Source organism: Aristolochia californica, unplaced genomic scaffold, assembly GCF_029961685.1.
Source record: "Aristolochia californica isolate CCGP_79_NKW_82.1479 unplaced genomic scaffold, dmAriCali1.0.hap1 SCAF_8, whole genome shotgun sequence".
Taxonomy (NCBI): Eukaryota; Viridiplantae; Streptophyta; class Magnoliopsida; order Piperales; family Aristolochiaceae; genus Aristolochia; species Aristolochia californica.
In genome coordinates, this window is record NW_027182279.1 from 39,204,882 (window position 1) to 39,231,680 (window position 26,799).

Here is a 26,799-nt window from a genome sequence, read left to right on the forward strand (position 1 = left end):
TCCTCAATGAATCAACTCGTCACTCCCATGTCCTATTCCCATATTGACGTGGTAACAGCCAGAGGCATGACATGACCGGGGAAAACTCCCGGTGGTCTTTCGACGTTCATGTCAAGAAAGCAAGAGGAGCCACATGGCAAAATAATTCCCTCTCAAAACACACCCAGTGGGCTTAACAGTTTTTTGGTTCTTTTAATGCAAGTCTTTCCGCAAAAGTTTTTCCTTCAAGGAATCTTGCATGAATTCGGCTCTAATAACTTTAGACTTTACTGCCTTATAGTCTACAAACAAAAATGTGGAGTAAATCCAATCGGTAAATGTGTTTCAATATGAAAGCCTCAGATTTGACTTGGGAATGAAAATGGCAGTAAGAAGAAGTTAGACTTGACTAGCTTGTGGAAAAAATGCATACTAATACAAAGACTTCACTATCTTGTGGAAAAAATGTATAATGAAGACTTTTAAGGTCATAAAGTGTGATTCGGCTATTATAACTTTAGACTTTACAGCCTTTTAGTCTACAAACATAAATGTGGAGTAAATCCAACTGGTAAATGTGTTTCAATACGAAAGCCTCACATCCAACTGGTAAATGTGTTAATTTTTTATGATGCGGTAATTGTGATTGTAAAAAAAAATATTAAAATGTGCTTAAAATCTAAAATGGCCATACTTTGTAGCATAATATACCGACAACCATGAGATTAAGATTTGAGAGTGACCATACTTGACCATCAATATATCTTGCTAGTTTGTGCAAATATAGTGAGATCATTACATTATACATTATCATTCGAAGCAAGAATATTGTACAAACCCAACTATTCAACTAAACAAAGTAGGAGGCATATAGAAACATGCACTATCAATCTCATCTAAAACTCTTCTGCACCTCAGCGATATTATCAATTAAATATCACCAATGAAAATATTCTTGCATGGCATCAACAAATTTGAAGTACTTCACTCTCCATGACGTTTTGAACAACAATATCCCAAACACAGTCAAAAGTCCAACTGCAAATCCAGGGCCAATGCCAGCATACAACCATGCTATATCAGACCCATCGTCAACTTCATTGTGGCTTGGAAGTGGTACTATTGTATCTCTTTCACAATCTCTTATCAATGGATATCCACAAAGATTATCATTTCCTGCATAAATAGATGGATCATCGAGGCTTTGGACTTGTTGGCCTAATGGAATCTTTCCCGACAAGTTGTTGTATGAAAGGTTGAGATGACTTAAAAATGTCAAATCAGCAATAGTTGAAGGAATCATGCCAAACAGATGGTTTTTGGATAAATCAAGATTTATTAATTGATGTAGGTTCCCAATGCTCTCAGGGATCTTCCCCGACAACTGATTTCCAGACAAGTTCAAGTTAATCAAGCCCAAGAGGTCTCCGATTGCTTCAGGGATCTTTCCCGATAAATTATTGCCCAAGATATCCAGAGAAATAACAAGATAAAGTGTATTTTCGTACTCATATTGCTGCCCATTCATTGTCAACTCAACCCTGTCCCGGTAATTGCCATAATTGGTGTCCATAGTATTGTCTGTAGTATGATCCATTTTCATCGCCATAAGGTCTTTTAGACTTTCGGGAATGGATCCTAGCAGGTGATTATTTGACAAATCAAACACTTTTAGATGATGCAAATTCAATAAATGTGGGATAGTTCCAGTAAACTTGTTGGACCTGAGTAGAAGAATACGAAGATTAGGTAAGTTTGTACCAATCCATGCTGGAAGGCTTCCTGTGAATTTGTTCTCACCAAAGTCAAGAGTCTGCAATCCAGCACAATCCTTCAAAAAGGAAGGGAACACTCCTGATAGTTGATTGTTCTCCAGGTGCAAGCTGCGCATCATTGTAAATTGAACAGAAGACCAAGGTATGCTGCCTGAGAAATTGTTTGCCCCTAAGTTAAGCACAATAAGAGATTCACAACTAGCCAAACTCTTGGGAATGCCCCCAGTTAGATTATTATGGGAAAGATCAAGGACTCCTAGCAACTTCATCTCATTGAACATAGAAGGAAGAACCCCAGAAAATTGGTTATGTGAGAGATCAAGAAACATCAAAGGGCTTGTGAAATATGGAATGAGACCTTTAAAATAGTTGTGGCTCAAATCAATCAACCACGCATTTGAAAGAGTTAAAATTGTTTTGGTAGGAAGTGAACCTGAAATATTATTCATTCTAAGGATGAGAATTGAAAGACGAGGAGTGATATTCCAAAACCATGAGGGTATAATGCTCGAAGATGAATTAGAGAGATCTAGACCATACAATTTTTTTTGACTTTGTAGCCACAACGGAAATTGTGAACCGAAACGACAAGAGCCGAGATAGATGTATTCTGCTTGAAATGAAGGAACCCAATCAAGGGGAGTATGAAACTCAAATGAATTTGAAGATAGGTCTATGTATTGTAGTCTACTCAGATTTTGGAAATGCTCCTGAAGCATAGGTCCTTTCAACATAGAATTTCTTAAGATCAATGTTATAAGAGATGAAAAACCTCCCAAACATGTAGGGATTGATTCAGGAAAGTGACAGTTCTGGATATAGAGGATCTGTAAATTTACTAAAGGGCACAACCACTCACGCATAGACCCAGTCTGATCTTCAAAACCATACAACATTAAACCCTTCAAGTTGTGTAAGTGTCCTATCTGCCTTGGAATGCCCTTTATGACTTGGTTCCCGTTTATGACTCCCAAAATAAGGTGCTGGAGAGAGGAGAGGTTACCAATAGACTCAGGAAGTTCTCCATAAAGTTGAACGTCAAATAGGAACATTACCTTTATACTTTTCCAAGGACCCTGAAATAGTTTTGACAAATGTGCAGTCAAACCATAATTGGACCCCAAATGTAGCTCCTCTAAACATGGAAGTGTAGGAAATTTGGAAGACATGTCCCCATAAAATTTATTGGCATTGAGATCAATAGATACAAGAGTAGTAATGTTAGCAAACCAATTTGGAATTTCTGAGAAGAACTGATTATAACTAAGATCCAAGGAACGAAGTTGTGTAAGATTTGTAAAGGGTAGAGCTGGGGGAATATCTGAAAGATAAGAACTACGTAATTGGAGTATTTGTAAGGAAGAAAGGGAGTTCATTACATGAAACCATCGAGAACCTATAATTGAAAGGTTAACGAAATTCATCTCAAGGTGCTTCAGAAGGGGCATATTTATCATCCAGTCTAGACTATCTGCATTCAGAGAAGATGAATATATGAGACTGTTATATCGATACATATAATTGGAATAACTCTTTAGGGAGGAAGAAACATCCAACAACTCAAGATAGGAAAGATTTCCAAGATGGTGAGGAATTCTTCCACCGAATCCTGCATACGAAATGTTCAAATGCTTCAACTCCTTTAAGGAACCAAAAAATTCAGGAATCTTAACCCCATCAAAATGATTTCCACTCAAGTCGAGATATTTGAGATGTTTCAGCTCCGTCAATGCTGGATCAACGTCACCACTTAAATTCCTGTGGTGAAGGTCAAGTTGAACCACATATCCTGTTTCATTATGACATGCAACTCCGTTCCATTGGCAGCAATCTGGGCTATCACCCCATGAGGTGAGAACGTTGGAGGGATCAATAAGCTTTCTTTTAAATTTGGTGAGGGCTGCTCTCTCTGAATCCGAGCAACCGACTTGAGAAGAATGAACCCTGTTGCATAAGACACACACAGAGAAAACCCATTAGCATACCCTTCCATGAGGTGCTCTCCATGTCGAAAGAGATTAACAGAAAGCTTCTCACTGGAGTGCATTCTTTCACCCATCCTCTATTTATAGAGACGCACTCAACAAGCTTCCTTTCGTAAAACATCTGTCACAATCTGTTGAATCGCATTTGCCTAAGAAAGTTGGCGATGAAGATGACCACACACTGAATCTTGCAGATAACTAGAAAATCAAGTTTTTTCAATTCTTTCAGAATTTACAACCACACACTGACGTTTCAATGACTTGATGGTCCCAGATGGAGCCACATGTCAAGAAAGCATGTGAAAACTCCCGGTGGTCTTTCAACGTTTCATGTCAAGAAAGCAAGAGGAGCATACACATTAGTAGTTCACTACCTCTTGTTCAGTAGCTGCTTCATTCTCCTCTTGTCTCTTTATAGTTTGTACACAGGAGGTTCTGTTTGAGAAAACGAGGTTCAGAAACGAGGTCAGCGATGACGCCTTGACAAGGTCAGGCTGAATTTAAACTTCTTATTTATTTCATGACGATGAGACTGAAAGACTTTATGGCCTAATGTTCAACTGGTGCCATGAAGACTTTTATCGCCATAAAGACTTGTAAATCCAACTGGTGAATGTGTTTGAATATGAAAGCCTCGGATTTGACTTGGGAATGAAAATGGCGGTAAGAAGAAGTTAGACTTGACTACCTTGTGGAAAAAAATGCACCATGATAAGATTTAAACTTGTTGAAAAATGTATAAAGAAGACTCTAGAAATTATAACGTGACCTATGGGATAGACTAAGATGCTCAAAATCACAAAAGCACCGCCAATAGAATAAAAATGACAAAGACTAAAAAATATTCAAGTATCACCCATGAAAATAACATAATATATCTTGCATTATGTATTTATGCCTAAGAAGAAATCATAGCTAGGTAAAAAAGTACATAGAGAAATAATTACTCACTTGAAATAATGATATATGTAGGTTTTAAGTGGAAAAAAATTTCATCTTGATTCAACTAGCCCCACAAAATTGCTCTTAAAAAAAATATTCTTGTTCATGTTGATTTTTGGAGATGAGAAAATTGTCACCCCAGGTCTTCAGCAAATATTTGAAGAGGACAACAATAATTTTCTTAGTGCCCATTTGGAAATGTGTCTATTAATTTTGTTGATGATGTGTATGTGTGTGCGTGTGTGTCTGTAAGTTTGTTTATTTTAAGGATAATATACTTTTAGTATATTTAATAGCCCTGGTTTCATAAAGATACCAGTGCAAGGATTCTCTGTCTCTCTCCTACATAGTTTGGACCAATCTAGGGCCACTCGATCACGACGACTGGTTCATCAACCAAGTAGGGTCCAAATTGTATGTTTTTTATTCAAAATCTTGAATTTAACTCTTGTGAATTGGCACTATTGACGACTCAACCCCAACTTCACAACAAGGGTCTAAGGATGGTAGTACGAGATCCAATGTCTTGCTCTAATACGCCTAAGCCAAAGTTTTATAGACCCAATTTAAATAGCTGATAATTAGAATATTTCTCCAATTATACCGTATTTGATTAATTGTAAAATGTAAATTTAAAAATAAAAAATAAAATGACATATGCATTGTATTTTTTCTTTCAATGCACCTTATTATTTGTTTTATTAGTAAAATTAATATAGGTAAATGTGTAATCTTACATAAATTCATAAAATGAGTAAATTACTTTCCTAAATACTTGGATATTATACAATGAAAATACATTTTAGGATCGATATTATGAAGACCCAATTATTTTGGAAGAGAATCACTAGATAATTTTACTTTTTTTTAATAAGAGTTAATCGATCAAACTCTCTCTCTCTCCCTCTCCCTCTTTGTAAAATTACCAGACAAACTACAGTCAAACCATCTACTCCCTCTCTCAACCATCAATAATACGTTTCAAATATGAAAAAATAACTATGAAAAACCTAATAATATTTAACTTATAATGTATGCTACATGAAATAAATATATCATGAGAGAAGATAAAACTTATAATCATGGGTTCCACCTCCCTAAGTATTATAATTATCCAGAATCTTGTCGAGGTTCACATTAGATTCAAGAAAGAAAAGAAAACAAGATCCAAATAATGGAAATTAAACAAGCTTCACACATAAAACTATTTTGCATTTATGGAGAGATCACATATCGGATATTGAACGAGACATATTGGATATCGATTAATACATCTCACATTCCTAGCACCACATTACATGTTTCACTTCTGTGATGGGGTTTGACTCTGTAACTCTTCTAAAAAGTGAGTATTGGGTATTATGTGTTACACATCAACCATTGGGTCTAATAACGTTACGTTAAGTCCCAAACACTTTTTCACATATCTTCTTAATGAGTAAGAATCTAATCAAGAATTTTTAGGAGATCGTTTCTAGGGAGATTCCAAACATTTCACCTCTAGTTTCTAGTATCTTCTTAAAAAATTTAAATTTTTTGTAATTAAGTTATTTAACGAATTAACAAAATCAATGGCAAATCTATTAAGAAATTGTTTTATCTATATTGACAAAAATAAAAATAAAAGTCTTGAATTGCTTGATTGCACATCTCTTACTATTCTAGTATCTTAAATCTCTCATCTCAGTATTATAAAATTAACCATTTTAGGACTTTCCAAGTTTTTACTTGAATAAAATTTGTTAGAAAATTGTTTAGCAACTATATGGCGTTTTAGTCTAGAAACATAAATATGGGGTTACACAAGTAGTAGTCTGGACAAAGACCATGAAGGTTTTTTCTTTTTTCTTTTTCTGGATTACAACAATATTGCAAGCATTGAAATCCAATATGCAAATGTGTTGGAATATGAAAGCCACCATGACTTTACTTGGGAATGAAAATGGCCCGATGAAGAAGTTGGCTAGCTTGGGTATGAAAAGGACAAAATGTGGACTTGACTATTGATCGGTACATGGCCAAATATGGATTTGACTAGCCCATGGAAAAATACATAGTGAAGACTTTAAGTGGAGATTGTGGTCCAACAAATGATACAACTACATATGTAGTGTAACCAAAGGGATAGACTGAGTTGCTACAAGTTCACAAGGCATCACCATTAGAATAAAGAGGACAAAGACTATAAAAATTTTTCAAGTATCACCTATGAAAATGACATAATATCACTAGCAATGTGTGTTTATGCCTAAGAAGAAATCATAGCCAGGTAAGAAAGAACAAAGAGAAATAATTATTCACTTGAAATAAGTTTTATAATATATGTAGGTTTTAAGTGGTAAAAAAATTTCGTCTTGATTCAACTAGCCCCACAAAACTTTTTAATGGGATAGAAAAATATATAAAAAATTGATCGTAAAAAAAAATTCTTGTTCATGTTGATTTTGGGAGATGAGAAAATTGTCAACTCGGATCTTCCACAAAAATTTAAAGAGGACAAAAAATAATTTTCTTATTGCCCATTTTGGAAATGAGAGTATTAATTTTGTTGATAATGTGTATGTGTGTGTGTGTGTGTGTTTGTTTATTTTAAGGATAATGTAGTTTCAGTAGATTTAATAGGATTTTCGAAATTTGGTCATTCATTATCTTTTATAGTTTGAAAACTATTCATAAATTACATTAAGTTCGAAAATAAAAATTCTATTTTTAAAATTTTAAAGAACTAATACCAAAAGAGATAAATAAGTAGAAAAACAAAAGTTGTTATAATATAAAATGGAACAAGTGGCTCATGAAAGTCTATCTAATTAAAACAAATATTCAAAGTATTTTGTGACTCAAAGTTGCAATATTGAATAGATTAAAAAAAATAAAGTACTATAAATGTGTTGAACTAATTTATAGCAACCTTCCGTTAATTATAATTATAATTATAATTTCACATCATATTTTGATTTTATTTTTTGTTTCAAAATAATGGCTATGAGAATAGTAAAGTTCAACCTCATCATCGTCCCAATAAGGGGAATGACTTTAACCACCTTGTGCTCAGTCCATGTACCTATCAAATATATATCGGATATTGATCGAGACATATTGGATATCGGTTAATACATCGCAAATTTTTGGCACACAATTACATGTTACACTCCTATATTGGGGTCTGGCTCCATAACTCTTCTAAAAAGTGAAGTATTAGGAATTATGTGTTACATATCAACTATATTGGAGTCTGATAACCATATTGGAGGTATTTTTGTACAAGTTGTTTATTTCTATTTTTCTCTCAAATAATATTTTAAAACTATGATTTTTGTATTATTATTTTTTTGGTAGATTTGAGTTGAGGAGGTCTAGATGTCCAACATACTTGGAATTTGCTTCAAAATTATTCCAATAAATCAATATTTTTATGTGTTGAAAGTTTTGCCTAAAAGTAGATGTGTATAACAATAAAAACAAATAGTTTCCCTATGTTTTTTATTTACTTTTGAACTAAGACTTTAATAGATGATAGTTGTGGACTTGAGGTGTTTACTTAGTACTTTAAGAATAAGTTAATATTGTTGAATGTGGTGGATATAAAGTTTAAGGTTTATAATTTTATTATATTTTTTATTTACAATATTAGTTAATTTTAATCTAATATTATGTTAAGATTATTAGCGATGTGAAATAAAAAAAACAATATTAATTGAAGAACTAATTTCAATAATTCATAACAATAAATAAAATTTTAATGTAGTATTGTATTTATTATATATTATTATGTATTATAAAATTATAGTTCATAACAAATTAAATTAAAATATTAATTATTTAAATATTAATAAATTAATTAAAACTAATTAATTATATTAAATAAATAATAATTATTAAATATAAATATATGAATTATTACATTACACTATAATGTACTAAATAATTAAAAATTGATTATAATAAATATATTAATATAATCACTAGAAGTAAATTATAATTAATATAAATAAACTATCATAAAAATAAACTATAATTAATAATAAATATATCTAACATATCTCTATTTAATGTGAATGATACTTGGACAACATCAAGCATTCTTGAACCCCCCCAATAATCAAATTATTGAGGTAATTACAAATATGGAGGATATAGTGGATATGATGGAGGTAGTACCTTGAACTCTTATTGTGATCCTTCTCAATTGTACAAGGGTGACTCACCTTTGTCCAAGCCACAAATCGAGGGCAATCCATATCCTGCTCGCCTTCTCCTTAAAGGTGGGACGATGTATGAGTACCTATTTTATAAACAATATGCCCAATGACTTTACAATAGTGACCAATTGCCCAACTCTGTTTTTGATCCGCACCATAACTCTTTAGTTTTTAGTTATTCACTTTATAAGTTTACATGTCAATTATTCACAATGATATATTTTTATACCTGTTTGAAATTTCAACTTTATCACTTATTGGGTCATTGCTATACCATTTTGTGTTTATTTTATAATTTATACATATTTTGTAGACATTTTGTGTTTATCACGCAATGCAACACTCAACTTTCAAATTGAATTCTTACATGTAAAAAAATAAGAAGAAGACGTAGAGTAATGAAAGTAACCAGACTTGATTCAGCTTGTAGAATCCTTCATGGTAGGTTTCATCACCAACTCATCCTTTATACTTTTCTTTTTATTTTCCCCCTCAAGCTGGGAGGTAATGGCAGTGATTTCAGTTTGATAAAAAAAAAAAATGACTATAGGCCCTATTAGTGCACTCTGAAAGTGAAAGTGAAAGTACTTTCACTAATGAAAATAATAAAAAACCTGTTAGTGTGTACTGTAAGCGGTGAGTGAAAGTGAAATCACTCCCTAAGGCAAGTGAATTCACTTTCACTCATGCGCTCACTCGCTCTCTCACTCTTGTTCTGCTATTTCTTCACTCTCACTCTTGTATTTGGATATAATAAAATAAATTAATTGTTTAAGTATTTTATTTTATACATTTAATTAAATTAAAATTTTAAATTATTTATTAATTTAAAAAAGTTAAAAATTATCTTAGTTATTAAAAAAATAGTTAAATAAAATTATCTTATATAAATTAAATCTATCAGGTTAATTTTATCTAATAAGATACCATCTTTTTATTTATAGAAATCATGACTTTAGTATTATATTTGATTTCTAATCTAAGAGTGAGAATTTATATATTAAAAAAGTAATAATTTGAATAAGTATTTGGATATTATAAAATTAAGTATTTGTTTAATCATTTTTTATATATTTAATTAAATAATAAAATAAAATTAATTAATTAATTTAAATCAAGTTAAAATTATATTTAAAATTATTTATTAATTTAAAATTTTTAAATTTTATTTTAGTTGAGTCAAATAAAACTATCTAAAATAAAATTTAAATCTATTAAATTAATTTTATATAATAAAATATTATTTTCATTTATAAGACATTTAAATTTTCAAATTAAAACTATCTAAAACAAATTTTTTAATTTATATACTATTTGCAATTGTAAGACATTTAAGAGATGAGAGTTATCCCAAGCATGAACGGATGAGTCCAGGAAATCTGCTGTCTATAACTCTTAATATGAATAGATGTGTTAAGGAGCATAAAAAACCAAGCTTGATCTTCAAAACCTGTAAAGCGTAGATATTTCAGGTTAGCCCAAAAAGTCTCATAAATCAAAATCGAGGTACACCGGTCTTTCTATCAAGAAGTCTAATAGCCGCCAGATTTTTTCTTATCATCATCGTCATTTGGAAGCATGAGAGAGAGAAGAGAGAGGGATTTACAGACTGCTCTATCAACTACATGCAGTCACTTCCTTGTGGTTCCTTTCAAGACTATTCAGCCCTAACTTGTCAAGTCGTCATCGCTTTGGGTGAAGGAGAAAGGAAGAGAGAGGGATTTACATGCAGTCTCTTCCTTTCTGCTCCTTTCAAGACAATTTAACATCGTTCTCTACCACAGAAATCTAATTCGGTTGAACCTCGTTTTCTGAAACAGAACCTCTTATGTATAAACTATAAAGAGATGAAAGGAGAATGAAGCAACAGCTGAATAGAGGTAGTGAACTTCTAATGTGTATGTTCTGAACTTCTAATGCACAATTTCTTGTGACTTATAAATGTGTGTATTCTGAGCTTCCAGTGCACTTTTTTTTTTTTTAGCTTTCTGAGATAATATTCTCAAGTTCTACCCTAATTCAAACAAATACTTATATACTTATCATATTCAAAATGGTGTATCTCGACTTTTATTAGAATATGTTGGAAATAATGAGTTTTTAAGAATTTTGATTTTTAAGTATTGTGTCCATTGAGACATCATAGGCTGTAAATCTCCCATATATCAATAATATGAATTGGATATTTTGGATAATCGATACATATTAGACTTTCGAGGCCACCCCACTTCTATCCCTATTAAATTCAATTTCGATTTGGAGAGTGATTGAGAGAGAGATTGAAAGAGAAAAAAATCTTACTTTGTATAGGAAGTCATATTTGAAACGTATTGCTAACAGTTGAGAGAGAAAGAGTGAGAGGGAGTGAGAGGGAGAGAGAGATGACAAAAGCTGGTTTGAGCATCTATCTGTATTTAGCGTAAGAGATGAGAGTCTGGTTCTAGCATCTTAAGAAAAGAGAAAAACAAAGTTATTAAGCCTTCCATTCCTTCCATGTAACTTTATATAAATCTTCTATCAGCATCTAGGCAAGAAATTCGAGCAATCATGTTAGACTACGTTAACAGCATCTGGGACCATTAAGTCGTTGAAACGTCAGTGTGTGGTTGTAAATTCTGAAAGAACTGAAAGAATTGAAAAAACTTGATTTTCTATTTATCTGCTCGATTCAGTGTGTGGTCATCTTCATCTCCAGCTTTCTTAGGCAAATGCCATTCAACAGATTGTGACAGACGTTTTACGAAAGGAAGCTTGTTGAGTGCGTCTCTATAAATAGAGGATGGGTGCAAGATTGAACTCCAGTGAGAAGCTTTCTGTTAATCTCTTTCGACATGGAGAGCACCTCATGGAAGGGTATGCTAATGGGTTTTCTCTTTGTGTGTGCCTTATGCAGCTGGGTTCATTCTTCTCAAGTCGGTTGCTCGGATTCAGAGAGAGCAGCCCTCACCAAATTTAAAAGAAAGCTTATTGATCCCTCCAACGTTCTCACCTCATGGGATGATAGTCCAGATTGCTGCAAATGGAGCGGAGTTACATGTCATAATGAAACAGGATATGTGAACCAACTTGACCTTCACTACGGGAATTTAAGTGGCGTCGTCGATCCAGCTTTGATGGAGCTGAAACATCTCAAACATCTCAAATATCTCGACTTGAGTGGAAATCATTTTGATGGGGTTAAAATCCCTGAATTTTTTGGTTCCTTAAAGGAGTTGAAGCATTTGAACATTTCGTACGCAGGATTCGGTGGAAGAATTCCTCACCATCTTGGAAATCTTTCCTATCTTGAGTTGTTGGATGTTTCTTCCTCGGTAAAGAGTTATTCCTATTATATGTCTCTATATAACATTCTCATATATTCATCTTGTCTGAACGCAGATAGTCTGGACTGGATGGTAAATATGCCCCTTCTGAAGCACCTTGAGATGAATTTCGTTAACCTTTCAATGATAGGTACTCGATGGTTTCATGTAATGAACTCCCTTTCTTCCTTACAAATACTCCATTTGCGTGGTTCTTATCTTTCAGATATTCCCCCAGCTCAACCCTTTATGAATCTTACACAACTTCGTTCCTTGGATCTTAGTCATAATCAGTTCTTCTCAGAAATTCCAAATTGGTTTGCTAACATTACTACTCTTGTATCTATTGATCTCAATGCCAATAAATTTTATGGGGACATGTCTTTCAAATTTCCAACACTTCCATGTTTAGAGGAGCTACAATTGGGATACAATTATGGTCTGACTGCACATATGTCAAAGCTATTTCAGGGTCCTTGGAAAAGTATAAGGTTAATGTTCCTACGTGAAGTTCAACTATATGGAGAACTTCCTAAGTCTATTGGTAACTTCTCCTCTCTCCAGCACCTTATTTTGGGAGTCAAAAACGGGAATCAATTCATAAAGGGCATTCCAAAGCAAATGGGACACCTACACAACTTGAAAAGTTTAATGTTGTATGGTTTTGAAGATCAGACTGGGTCAATGCGTGAGTGGTTGTGCCCTTTAATAAATTTGCAGATCCTCTATATCCATAACTGTCACTTTCCTGAATCAATCCCTAGATGCTTGGGAGGTTTTTCATCTCTTACAACTTTGGCCTTCAGAAATTCTATGTTGAAAGGACCATTGCTTCAAGAGCATTTCCAAAATCTGAGTAGACTAAGATACCTAGACCTTTCTTCAAATTCATTTGAGTTTCATACTCCCCTTGATTGGGTTCCTTCATTTCAAGCAAAATATCTCTTACTTGGCTCTTGTCGTTTCGGTTCACAGTTTCCGTCATGGCTACAAAGTCAAAAAAATTTGCATGGTCTAGATCTCTCTAATACAACTTCGGGCATTATACACTCACGATTTTGGAATACTATTCAAAAAAATCTGCACGGTCTAGATCTCTCTAATACATCTTTGAGCATTATACCCTCATGGTATTGGAACGTCACTCCTCTTTCAATTCTCATCCTTAGAATGAATAATATTTCTGGTTCACTTCCAAACAATACAATTTCAACTCTTTCAAATGCATGGTTTATTGATTTGAGCTACAACTATTTTAAAGGTCCCATTCCATACTTCACGAGCCCTTTGATGTTGCTTGATCTCTCACATAATCAGTTTTCTGGGGTTCTTCGTTCAATGTTCGATAAGATGAAGTGGCTAGGAGTCCTTGATCTTTCCCATAATAATCTAATTGGGAGCATTCCCGAGAGCTTGGCTAGTTGTGAATCTCTTATTGTGCTTAACTTAGGGGCAAACAATTTATCTGGCAGCATACCTTGGTCTTCTGTTAAGTTTACAATGATACGCAGCTTGGACCTGGGGAACAATCAACTATCAGGAGAATTCCCTTCATTTTTGAAGGATTGTGCTAGATTGCAGACTCTTGACCTTGGTGAGAACAAATTCACAGGAAGTCTTCCAGCCTGGATTGGTACAAACTTACCTAATCTTCGTATTCTTCGACTCAGGTCCAACATGTTTACTGGAACTATCCCACAATTATTAAATTTGCATCATCTAAAAGTGTTTGATTTGTCGTATAATCACCTAATAGGATCCATTCCTGAAAGTCTAAAAGATCTTGTGGCGATGAGAATGGATCATACTACAGACAATACTATGGACACCAAGTATGGCTATTACCAGGATAGAGTTGAATTGTCAAAGAATGGGCTGATATATGAATACGGCAGTATACTTTATCTTGTTATTTCTCTGGATCTCTCAAACAATAATTTATCGGGAAAGATCCCTGAAGCAATCGGAGACCTCTTGGGATTGAAGAACTTGAACTTGTCAGGGAATCAGTTGTCGGGGAAGATCCCCGAGAGCATCGAAAATCTGCATCAATTAGAAAATCTTAATTTATCCAAAAACCATCTATGTGGCTTGATTCCTTCAACTATTGCTGATTTGACATTTTTAAGTCATCTCAACCTTTCATACAACAACTTGTCAGGAAAGATTCCATTAGGCCAACAAATCCAAACCCTCAATGATCCATCTATTTATGCAAAAAATGATCATCTTTGTGGATATCCATTGAGAAGAGATTGTGAAAGAGATGCAATAGTGCCACTTCCAAGCCACAATGAAGTTGACGATGGGTCTGATATAGCATGGTTGTATGCTGGCATTGGCCCTGGATTTGCAGTTGGACTTTTTATTGTGTTTGGGATATTGTTGTTCAAAACTTCATGGAGAGTGAAGTACTTCAGATTTGTTGATACCATGCAAGAGTACTTTCATTGGTGATATGTAATTGATAATATTGCTGAGGTGCAGAAGAGTTGTAGATGAGATTGATAGTGCATGTTTCTTTACGCCTCCCACTTTGTTTAGTTGAATAGTTAGTTTTGTACAATATTCTTGCTTCGAATGATAATGTTTAATGTAATGATGTCACTATACTTATAAGTTTGCACAAACTAGCAAGATATATTGATGGATGTTTCCTCATGGCGCTATTGAGATCCGCAATCACGGAGACGGGTCGGTCTTCAAAGTTAACGGTCAGAGGCTCAAACCGTATCTTGAGAATTCATCTTGAATGCGTCAGAGTCTTGCTTACGACTATAAACTTAGTACATTGTGGGCAATCCCCACGTTTCTATCCCTTTGTACATTACAGTTTTATTTTTTATTTTTATTTTTTTTGGTTTATTCATACTCTCTTGCCGGCTGAGAGCATAAATGGTTCCGGTAGTCGATGACCAGACTTTTGGTCCCTAGTTTGAGAGGTCTGTACTCAAACAACCGTTCTGGGATTGACCAGTTCGATCTTGAAGTATTGAATGAAAACCTTATGGTGAGTAACTTAAGGACTTGTGTTCAGCGCGTGATTCCTGCTGCCTTCAGTGGCCAGTCACACGGAGATTTCTTCAAAGTGTGATGTGGGATAGCGGTTTCATCTACGGATGATTACCTACGGGTACGGCTGATACGAGTAAACCTTCTTCGAGGGAGACTATGTATCATTCCTGGGGGCCTTTATTGACTTTTCGGTATTATTGTTGATGACCAAACACATATGGTCCCACCTATGGATTTAGGAGCCCTGAGGGAGCTTAACCCTCAGCCTGTTGGAGTATAACTAGCTAAGTTGTTATTTTTTTATTTTTTTTTATTTTTTTTATTTTATTTTTATTTTTTATTTTTGTAGTTATTATAGTGTTTTAACTTTTCCCCATTGAGGACAATGTCAGGTTTAGGTTTGGGGGGGGGGGGGGGGGGGAACGACTCTTTTATGTCTTAGCAATAATTTTCATTTGATTTCTGTTACCGGTTTTCAAATTACTCCTCTTAGTATGTGGTTAACATTAGTAGAGTTAAAATAAGTTGTTCAAATGTGTTTCAAAATTTTTCGTAAATTTGTGTAGAATATGCCTATTAGAAATCTGATATCATTTGTTGTGATTCATGAGAATTCAGTGGGATAACTTACTATTGCATTAGACTTGGAACTTAGTTGCAAAAGAGAACATGTAAATCTAGTGTTGATCTATATTAGTCTGAATAGTTTTGTATGCCTGTTTGAACTCAATCTTTTTTATACCTCAGTGAAATTCCTTGTTGTAACGTATGAAAGCAAATGGAAATGCTCTTGCTTGCAAAAGACAGATAACTTCAGAAACAGCCTGGGTAAACCCAGGGACATGTACCGGAACAGTCGGTTACTTAAAAATAAGTGCATGTGCAGTGAAGACGAATACAAAATGGTGGTAATACCAAAAGTATTCAGTGAAACAAAAAATTACGCTGGTAATAGCAAAAGTGCGCTGGTAATAGCGTAAAATGGTTTTAAATCTGGAAGCAATGAGTTTCCTTAACTTTGATGATGAATTGTAATTTGAAAGAAGTTGCAAGTCAAGATTGAAATTGGTATATTTTTTTTTGGTGAGATTGTCAGACAACAGGTTTACTCTACTATTTTCTCTTAATTGTGATGTGACCAGGATTTTATTGGTATTTGTTGCCTCTTTGTTCTATTGAAGTAATAGCTTATGGGTCACATTGGTTCAGGTGGAATAACAATGAGTGTATTTGGATTGATAATAGGCTATATTTTACACAGGTTTTCAAATTTTGCAAGATCTCATATGATTTTCAGATATTTTACGATACTAAGTGTTAGTCATATGCTAATGAGGAGTAAATTTTGTTCAGTTTTTCCTTTTTATATTATTGATTTATATGAATTTTGTGGGTAAATTCCATGCAAACCCTCACGAGACATAACTCGTCCACTACTTCAGAGTAGAGGTTTAACGGCTTGTTGCATGCGCTAAATGCAATCGTTCTCCCTACGAAAGTGGCATTTTGTTTTCCTAGGCTTAATTTTGGTTCGATTGTTGTTTTACTGGGGACTAGCAATGATTTAGGTTTGGGGGTGTGATAGATGCTATATTCTGACATGAGAACTAAGTTAATTATAATAGAATAACCTTTATAATTGTGTTATAGGTGGTTATTTATCAGTTTTCAAATGAAATGAGCATTTATTGAATTTGGCATTAATTACTGTCGATATTGCATATTTTTCTCTCCTGAATTATATTTCATTGTTTTTAAGGTTTATTTCTTCTTGAAATGCTTTTTATAGATTTAATTATGGAATTTCAGGAGAATTATGGTGGAGAAGGAGATATTTACCAAAATGCCCTTAGTGAAATGGAGATGATTTTTAGGTCAAATCATTTTAAAATAAATAAGATGGTATTTAAAGCGAAAGGGGGGCGTCGAAAGAGGAGGTCGAAAGGGGACCCGAGAGGGGGGACCCGAGAGGGAAAACCCGAGAGGGGAGACCCGAAGGGAAGAGGAGCGTGAAGAGAAGAGAAACAGAGACCAAAAGAGAGGACTTTGACCGGAAACAAGGGAGGACCCGAGAGGAGTTCCCCACCGCTGTTCGCCGGCCAATACCTTTTGTCGTGCCACCGTCGTCCACCGCCGTCCACCGCCGTCCAGCAACTGAGAACAAACCCGAGGAGAGCTCGAGAGAGTATCCGTCGAGGTGAGTTCGACAGTCGCTCGCCAGGCCGAGAAGTGATCCGAGAGGGCTTCTCTGGTGCCACTTCCGCTTTCCGACCATCCTCCGGCATCGTTTACATATTCCGACCAGTCCCGGAGCCATTCCGACTCCAACCGAGACTCGAGAGAGCCGGTTAGAGAACGTCAGCTCTGTTTCGCTCTTCGCCGGACATTACCTCCGGCCGTCGGCTTCTAACCGTCGTCGCCGGCGTCGTCTCTACCTCCGGCCACTCACTATTGCTACCCGACGCTACCAATTTCCGGAAATTGCAGCACCCGTGAGAACGAGTTGCTGCCCGAGCGAGAGGAGGAACAAGGGGAGTAATTTGTCATTATTGAATTTAATTTTTCATATAGTTTGAACTTAGGTTTTGAATGTTAATTGAATCTGATTTGATAATTAAGGTTTATTTAAGATTTGTTTTCTTGATGTAGAATTTTAGTTACATCGGCTTTAATACCTCGCAAGCGTACGAATCGTTCATGTAATTTAGCAGTAAGCAAGGGTCATATCCACAGGAAGGATTGAATTTTGTGTATTCTTCAGTCAACTAGCCTAACCAAATATGATGAATTAATCTGAACTAAACACTAATTATATCCTAAATTATCAAACAATAATCTAATTAACTACTTCCTAAATTATCAAGCAATAATTTAATTAACTACTTGCACAACAGGAAACGTCAACTCTGGATTTTACCGTGATTCGTGCCTCTCTCGAGCGCCACGTAACCACGAATCCGGATTCTCAATCCTTGCGTCTAGCCCCTCTCGGGCGCCTAGAGTTAATGACAAAGATCGGATTACAATAGAATGCAGAGAATCAATTTCCTATTGTGATGATGCTAAAATTATCAACTTTGGATTTTACCGTGATTCGTGCCTCTCTCGAGCGCCACGTAATCACGAATCCGGATTCTCAATCCTTGCGTCTAGCCCCTCTCGGGCGCCTAGAGTGAAAGACAGAAATCAGATTAAAATACCAAAATCCAACCTCAATTATAATCTTACCCTAATTAGCTAATTTAATCAAATATCAAGAAAACAAATCTTAAATAAACCTTAATTATCAAATCAGATTCAATTAACATTCAAAACCTAAGTTCAAACTATATGAAAAATTAAATTCAATAATGACGAATTACTCCCCTTCTTCCTCCTCTCGCTCGGGCAGCAACTCGTTCTCACGGGTGCTGCAATTTCCGGAAATTGGTGGCGTCGGGTAGCAATAGTGAGTGGCCGGAGGTAGAGACGACGCCGGCGACGACGGTTAGAAGTCGACGGCCGGAGGTAATGTCCGACGAAGAGCGAAACAGAGCTGACGTTCTCTAACCGGCTCTCTCGAGTCTCGGTTGGAGTCGGAATGGCTCCGGGACTGGTCGGAATATGTAAACGACGCCGGAGGATGGTCGGAAAGCGGAAGTGGCACCGGAGAAGCCCTCTCGGATCACTTCTCGGCCTGGCGAGCGACTGTCGAACTCACCTCGACGGAGACTCTCTCGAGCTCTCCTCGGGTTTGTTCTCAGTTGCTGGACTGCGGTGGACGGCGGTGGACGACGGTGGCGCGGCGAAAGGTATTGGCCGGCGAACAGCGGTGGGGAACTCCTCTCGGGTCCTCCCCTGTTTCCGGTCAAAGTCCTCTCTTTTGGTCTTTGTTTCTCTTCTCTTCACGCTCCTCTTCCCTTCGGGTCTCCCCTCTTGGGTCCCCTTTCGACCTCCTCTTTCGACGCCCCCCTTTTGTTTTAAATACCATCTTATTTATTTTAAAACGATTTGACCTAAAAATCATCTCCATTTCACTAAGGGCATTTTGGTAAATATCTCCTTCTCCACCATAATTCTCCTGAAATTCCATAATTAAATCTATAAAAAGCATTTCAGGAAGAAATAAACCTTAAAAACAATGAAATATAATTCAGGAGAGAAAAATATGCAATATCGACAGTGATTAATGCCAAATTCAATAAATGCTCATTTCATTTGAAAACTGATAAATAACCACCTATAACACAATTATAAAGGTTATTCTATTATAATTAACTTAGTTCTCATGTCAGAATATAGCATCTATCAATGGTCAAGTATGGTTCACTCTCAAATCTTAATCCCATGGTTGTTGGTATATTATGCTACAAAGGATATTGCTCTATGTGTAAAGGATAACCTTTTTATTATCTTGTATTTAATAAAAATAATGTACTATGTTTGAATACATTGTACTTTGAAGTTCCAATTGCAAATAATTTTTTTTATTTCTTAAATTTTCTCTAGGGTTCAAGATATCAGATTGTATATCTTCCAATATAGTTTTTTCTTTTGAAGTATATTTAATTATAAATAAAAATTATCAATTATTATTTTATTTTCAATAAGAAACCTCTCTATCTTTGTTAATTTTGCAATCCATCTTTCCATAAATTTTCAATCACGATTAAAGGATTTGAGAAAATATTGTGTGCAACATGAACTCAGGCATATTTCATTTTCTCATATTTTTTTTATTTTCTTCTAGGGTTATTTCTGATAGCTCATATTAGTAGACATAAAAAATGGATGATGTTAATGTTGAACAGGTTGGACTTTACAATTTTGTAAAGCATACTTTACTAATTACAGAAAGAAAATTTAAATCCTTATCCTAACCAGCTTGATTTATGCAGTCAAATGCCAATCATGTTTTTGACTAGCATGGACTCGCCATTTTAGATTTTAAGCACATTTTTATTTTTTCTTTACAATCACAATTACCACAAAATTAAAAATTCATGCTTCAGGGCTATGTATACAATTAATGCTTTAAGAGGTATATAGTTCTCCTTTTATGATTACCAAAATTTCAATAATAAAGGACTATTTTACTTATGCTAGTTCATATCAAATAATGTTCAAGCAGACATTAGTTAAAAAGAATCTTATTAACACACATTTAAATTTTTTTTTTTTTTTTTTTGGGAGTGGGGGAGGGGGCTGATGACAATTTTAAGAGTTGATAATGCGTATGATTCACAATTAAGTAACAAATACTCAAAACATGAAAACAACATCGAAGCAGGAAATTTTTGGATACTTTGAATGAGCACATCATGGAGTGATTAATTCTAATCAAAACTCTCTTATTAGAAGAGAAATTTGGCTAAAAAACTTGGATTCAAGGAGAAAAGGAAACACAATTCATGGCAATGCATGGAGAAATAATAAGAGAAAATAGGGGAAAAAAGAGACTTTTGGCAGAACTGGCGTTTAGTACTTCTTATGTGAATATCTCACACAATATAGATCAGAATCACAAACCATTTATTTCTTAAGAAACTAGACTCAAAGATATTCAACTTTGATACCTAATTTGACATAAAAAGATTATTTTTTTGATATATTATGACCTCTTTGTTATTTTTATTACGTAGCTTGATGGTTGCCGACTCCAATGTAAATTTATCCTTACATCTAGATCAGATTAATATGAAATTTTTTCCTCATGAAATTAGACTTTGATACCTTTCATTGAAGTATAATATTTCTTCATAAAATATACTTATTTTGAGATAAAGAATCTGATAGATTTCGGACTTTGTAATCTAGCGGAATGAATGTTTTTTCTTCATTAGCTAGCATGACCATTGGTTCCTCTAATATTGATATCTCCCTCTAGAAAACTTAGATATAGAATTGGTTTAATATTGAGACTTAAAAATAATATTAATTAAAGAACTAATTTCAATAATTTATAATAAATAAATTAAATTTTAATGTAGTATTGTAATTCTTATATATTATTATGTATTATAAAATTATTTTTCATAAAAAATTAAATAAAAATATTAATTATTTAAATATTAATAAATTAATTTAAAATAATTAATTATATTAAATAAATAAATAAAAATTAAATATAAATATATGAATATATTCACTAAAATTAAATTATAATTAATAAAAATAAAATATAATTAATAATAAAAATATCTAACATACCTCTATTTAATGTGAATGATACTTGGTCAACATCGAGCATTCTCGAACCCCCAATAATCATATTATTGAGGTAATTACAAATATGAAAGATATAATGGATATGATGGAAGTAGTACCTTGAACTCTTATTGTGATCCTTCTCAATTGTACAAGGGTGACTCACCTTTGTCCAAGCCACAAACCGAGGGCAATCCATATCATGCTCGCCTTCTCCTTAAAGGTGGGACGATGTATGAGTACCTATTTTATAAACAATATGCCCAATGACTTTACAAAAGTGACCAATTGCCCAACTCTATTTTTGATCCACACAATAACTCTTTATTTTTTAGTTATTCACTTTATAAGTTTACAGGTCAATTATTCACAATGATATGTTTTTATACCTGCTTGAAATTTCAACTTTATCACTTATTGGGTCATTGTTATACTATTTTGTGTTTATTTTATAATTTATACATATTTTATAGACATTTTGTTTTTATCACTCAATGCAACACTCAACTTCCAAATTAAATTCTTACAAGTAAAAAAATAAGAAGAAGACGTACATTAAAACAATGGAGTAATGAAAGTAACCAAACTTGATTCAGCTTGTAAAATCCTTCCTGGTAGGTTTCATCAATTACCCCATCATTTATACTTCTCCTTCTATTATCCCCCTCAAGCTGGGAGGTAATGACAGTAATATGAGGTTGAAACAAAAAATGACTATAGGCCCTGTTAGTGCACTCTGAAAGTGAAAGCGAAAGTACTTTCACTAGTGAAAATAATAAAAAACCTGATAGTGTGTAAGTGGCAGAGTGCAAGTGAAATCACTCCCTAAGGCTAGTCAATTCACTTTCCCTCACGCGCTCGCTCTCTCACTCTTGTTCTACTCATTCTTCACTCACACTCTTGTATTTGGACATAATAAAATAAAGTAATTGTTTAAGTATTTTATTTTAGATATTTAATTAAATAAAAATTATAATTCAAAAATAGTTAAATAAAATTATCTTATAAATGTCAGAGTGGTTTCGTCCACTCTTGTTAGAGTTTGTGGTCTGAGTTAGGTACTTGGCTTTCCGCACCTTAAACGATTAGTCTTTTTGGGTTGTATTGGTTAGGTATCTGACTCAGAACTTCGTAGTTAAGCGAGCCTGGGTGAGAGTAATTCTTGGATGGGTGACCTCCTGGGAAGTACTCTTACCTAGGACTTTGTCATGGTATCAGAGCTCTGAAGAGTAACCCCGACGTATTTATCGTCCGACAACCTGCGTTGTCCGACCAATTTTTTTTTTCTTCTTCGCTTTCGGCATTGATTTCGGGCGTTGTTGGAAATACTTGTCGGGTGGTTCCGTTGCCGGACGAGTTACGGGGGTTCCGTTGCCAGGAAGGGGGATCTCGTCGGAAGGGGAAATGAACCGTAGAGGGCTCTCGCCGGAAGGGGAAACGAAAGGGGTTGTCGGAAAGTATTTTTCGAGCTCGGAAACGTTGCGGTTCCGTCGTCGGAAAAGCTCCATCGATGGTTTCGTTGCCGGAGAAGCTACAACGGGACGGGGTTCTCGGCGGAAACTCGCCGGAAGGGGGAACGAAGGTAAAAAAAAAAATTTCTCCCTCGCGTTCGTTTCGGGTGATTAATTGGCATATGGTCATTTTGCAATTTGAAAATCTTTGGGGGCCGCTTTGAAATTTCTGAAAGATTGGGGGCCGCTTTGCAATATATGCACGTTTGGGGGCCGCTTTGAAATTTCTGAAAGTTTGGGGGCCGCTTTGCAATTTATGAAAGCTTGGGGGGCCATTCTGGCATTTCTGAAGGTACGACTAATCGGGAGTCTCATCTTCTTGACTACTACTCGCCCGGACATTTCCTATGTTGTTCATAAGGTCAGTCAGTTTATGGCATCTCCTCGACATCTTCATCTTGCGGTCGTTCAGCGCATCATCCGCTATCTGCGCGGCTCCGCTGCTCGTGGTTTATTCTTTCCTACTGGCTCCACGCTACATCTGGTTGCCTACAGTGATGCTGATTGGGCAGGGTGCCCCGATACTCGTCGATCTACTACAGGCTGGTGTATGTTTTTAGGCGATGCACTGATTTCTTGGAAATGTAAGAAACAAGATCGAGTGTCCAAGTCATCTACCGAGGCCGAGTATCGTGCTATGTCTACTGCGTGTTTGGAAGTTATTTGGCTCCGTGGTTTTCTTGCTGAGCTCCAGTTCTCTCAGCCCTCCTCTACACCGCTTCATGCAGATAATACAAGTGCTATACAGATTGCAGCCAATCCGGTTTTTCATGAGCGTACCAAGCATATTGAGGTTGACTGTCACTCCATCCGCGATACTTTGGAGCGCCGGGTAATATCTCTACCGTACATTTCTTCGGATCTTCAAGTAGCCGATGTCTTCACCAAAGCATTGTCTCAATCCCGACATAATTTTTTGGTTGGCAAATTGTTGCTGGTTGACTCACCATCATCAATTTGAGGGGGGATGTTACGATATGTTAAAATGTATATTAAATGTAATTTATATTCATAATTGTTGTATAATTTGGGATATGTATATAGGGTTATTTGATTAGGCTTAATGGGATGAGGGGGTATTGTCTTGGGCCCATGAACCATTTTGTAACAGGAAAACCTAAAGGATACTTAATGAAAGGGGAAAATCCCAAACGGACAGAATTTTGGATTTCTTCGTGTGTTTCGTTTCGCCTTGAAACCAGAGAGCTACGCTCTTTCTTGTGGATGTTTGGACTGTTCCGTCAGTCCCTTGATCTTGTTTTGTCATGGTATTAGAGCTAGGCCCGCCACGGCCCGCATTCGTATCCCGTGAGAAGCGGCTCCAGAATGGGCAGGGTGGGTGTCAGAGTCGTTCCGTCTACTCTTGTTAGAGTTTGTGGTCTGAGTTAGGTACTTGGCTTTCCGCACCTTAAACGACTAGTTTTTTTGGGTTGTATTGGCTAGGTATCTGACTCAGAACTTCATAGTTAAACGAGCCTGGGTGAGAGTAATTCTTGGATGGGTGACCTCCTGGGAAGTACTCTTACCTAGGACTTTGACAATAAAAACTAAATCTGTCAAATGAATTTTAACTAATAAAATACTATCTTTTTATTTATAGAAATCATGACTTCAGTATTATATTTGATTTCTAATCTAAGAGTGAAAATTTATATATTAAAAAAGTAACAATTTGATTAAGTAATTGGATATTATAAAAGTAAGTATTTGTTTAAATTTTAAATATTTAATTAACTAATAAAATATAATATTTTTAAAAATTATTTATTAATTTAAATCGATTTAAAATTATTTTTAAAATTATTATTAATTAAAAAAGAGTAAATTTTTATTTTAGTTGAGTCAAATAAAACTATCTAAAATAAAATTTATATCTATTAATTTAATTTTATATAATAAAATACTATTTTTATTTATATAAATTTCTAATTTTTAATATTATATTTGATGACTATTTAAACAGTGAGAATATAGATATTGTAAAAGTACCAATTTTTTAAAAAATTGGATATTATAAAAATGAGGATTCATTTGATCATTTTATTTATATATATATAATTACATAAATATTCTTAATTTATTTTTAAATTATTTATTAATTTACAATAAGTTAAAATTTATTTTAGTTTAGTCAAATAAAAATATATAAAATAAAATTTAAATATCTTAAATTAATTTTATATAATAAAATACCTTTTTTATTTTATATATTTTTTATTTTTAATATTATATTTAACGACTATTTTAAAAGTGAGAATTTAGATATTGTAAAAGTAACAATTTGATTAACATTTAGATATTATAAAAGGAAGGATTCGTTTAATCATTTTATTTTTATATTTAATCAAATAAAAATCTTTAATTTATTTTTAATTATTTATTAATTTAAAGCAAGTTAAAATATATTTTGGTTTAGTTAAATAAAACTATCTTATAAAATTAAATCTATAAAAGTAATTTTGTATAATAAAATACCCTCTTTTTTATTTACATAAATTTATGTTTTCAATATCATATTTAATTAATATTTTAAGAGTTAGAATTTAGATATTAAAAATTACTAATTGGATTAAGCATTTGGACAATATAAAAGTAATTTTTTAAAGTATTTTATTTTTATATATTTAATTGATAAAATAAGATTAATTTAATTTTTATTTATTAATATAGACAATTTAAAATCTATCTTACTTATTAATCGAGAAGTTAAATAAAAACTATCTTTTAAAAGCTAAATCTATTAGGTTATTTTATTAATATATTTCTTATGTACTTTCCACTATACTTTTCCCTATAAACTAACACAAAAAATTATTTTTCACTATACTTTCTATTGCGCATACTAACACAAAAAAGTAATTCACTTTCACTTACAGTAGGTAATTCACTTTCAAAGTATACTAACCCCCTTTAGTAATTATGCCCTCCATCAATGTGTCCTTTGTATTCAACTAGATACAAACTATCAAAAATAAAAAATATAGATGATAAAATAAAATGTATTGAAAACAACAAAGGATTTCGAACACAAAATAGTTATAATAATCATTAAATAGGGTAATATCACTTAAAAGACAATGAAAACAAAACCCACTTAAGAGCACTAGTAAAAAAGTCACAATGGACTAAAAAATCACCCAGATATAGTTAAAAAATAAATGAATCAATCCAAGAAGTTTAACAAAGGATCGGTTTAAAAAGGTAAATGAGAGTCCAAAAAAGCGATGGTAATAGAAAGGTAGACAAAGTAAAAAGGTTATAGGAGGATAAAAAGAAGATAAAATAAATACTCATGGTGATAAAATTAGGAGATGGATTTGACCAGATTAGACCAAGGAGAGAGACAAAGACCAGACGCAGAAGGAAGCAAGTGTTCCCGTTCGCTGCTATGCGGTGCTCTTCCCAGTTAGGATAGACAGGAAGGTGGTTTTTAATTTTGCTGCTACAGCTTTTACCAGTAGACGATCCCAAAGGCAAGAGCTGCCCACCCACAAATTTCACCTTGCAAGCTAAGGAAGACAAGAATCCCTACGTGAAAGCTGCAATTCCTGCAGGGCTTACCTTCCTGTCATGGGAACTTGACTTCATCCAACTCCAAAACTGCATCTTCCTATTCCAACATGAATTTGGAGATGAAGTTTATCTAGATTATTTAGGTCATTCAAAGAAGTTAGTAGTGCACTAGTGCCAACATCATCTGAATGATATAGGTAATCAGGATGAATTTACCCCAGGCTTAAACGGTAGAATCAGGAATCCACCCATTTTTGTGACTCATCCACTTGAAGTCGTCGGTCGGGACGCGTCTCTTTCTCTCGATTTTTTTCTTCTCCCGCTCTCTTCTCCCTCTCGTCTATGCACTCGCTTCTCCCTTCTCCCTTCTTGGCTTTTCATCTTCGCAC

General features: G+C 34.2%; 2 protein-coding genes across 2 annotated transcripts; one reads left to right on the plus strand and one right to left on the minus strand.

Moving 5' to 3' along the window:
- Positions 1-32: 32 nt before the first annotated feature.
- Positions 33-4,327, minus strand: LOC137938504 (receptor-like protein EIX2). The gene is made up of 7 exons (XM_068783455.1): positions 4,301-4,327; positions 4,114-4,233; positions 4,047-4,056; positions 3,935-3,961; positions 921-3,729; positions 674-821; positions 33-149 (listed from the first exon to the last, which is right to left on the minus strand). The coding sequence occupies exons 1-7, from the start codon at positions 4,325-4,327 to the stop codon at positions 33-35; spliced, it is 3,258 nt and encodes a 1,085-aa protein (XP_068639556.1).
- Positions 4,328-11,662: 7,335 nt separating this feature from the next.
- Positions 11,663-19,580, plus strand: LOC137938505 (receptor-like protein EIX2). Its single transcript, XM_068783456.1, has 7 exons — positions 11,663-11,736; positions 11,777-14,638; positions 14,806-14,879; positions 17,133-17,385; positions 17,688-17,735; positions 18,644-18,707; positions 19,482-19,580. Exons 1-7 carry the CDS (start codon positions 11,663-11,665, stop codon positions 19,578-19,580), a joined length of 3,474 nt encoding a protein of 1,157 aa, XP_068639557.1.
- The last annotated feature ends 7,219 nt before the right edge of the window (positions 19,581-26,799 follow it).

Excerpts from the sequence above, each read along its gene's own strand:
- LOC137938504 (XM_068783455.1), bottom strand. The coding sequence starts at position 4,327 with ATGGCGATAAAAGTCTTCATGGCACCA. Across the intron at positions 3,730-3,934 it reads AAAACTTGATTTTCTAGTTA|GGGTTTTCTCTGTGTGTGTC; the intron begins TCTGCAAGATTC and ends GGGTATGCTAAT. Across the intron at positions 150-673 it reads TCGGTATATTATGCTACAAA|GGAATTATTTTGCCATGTGG; the intron begins GTATGGCCATTT and ends GTGTTTTGAGAG.
- LOC137938505 (XM_068783456.1), top strand. The coding sequence starts at position 11,663 with ATGGGTGCAAGATTGAACTCCAGTGAGAAGCTTTCTGTTAATCTCTTT. Across the intron at positions 14,639-14,805 it reads ATGCAAGAGTACTTTCATTG|TTTGCACAAACTAGCAAGAT; the intron begins GTGATATGTAAT and ends TATACTTATAAG. Across the intron at positions 14,880-17,132 it reads ATCCGCAATCACGGAGACGG|AGGAGGTCGAAAGGGGACCC; the intron begins GTCGGTCTTCAA and ends GGGCGTCGAAAG.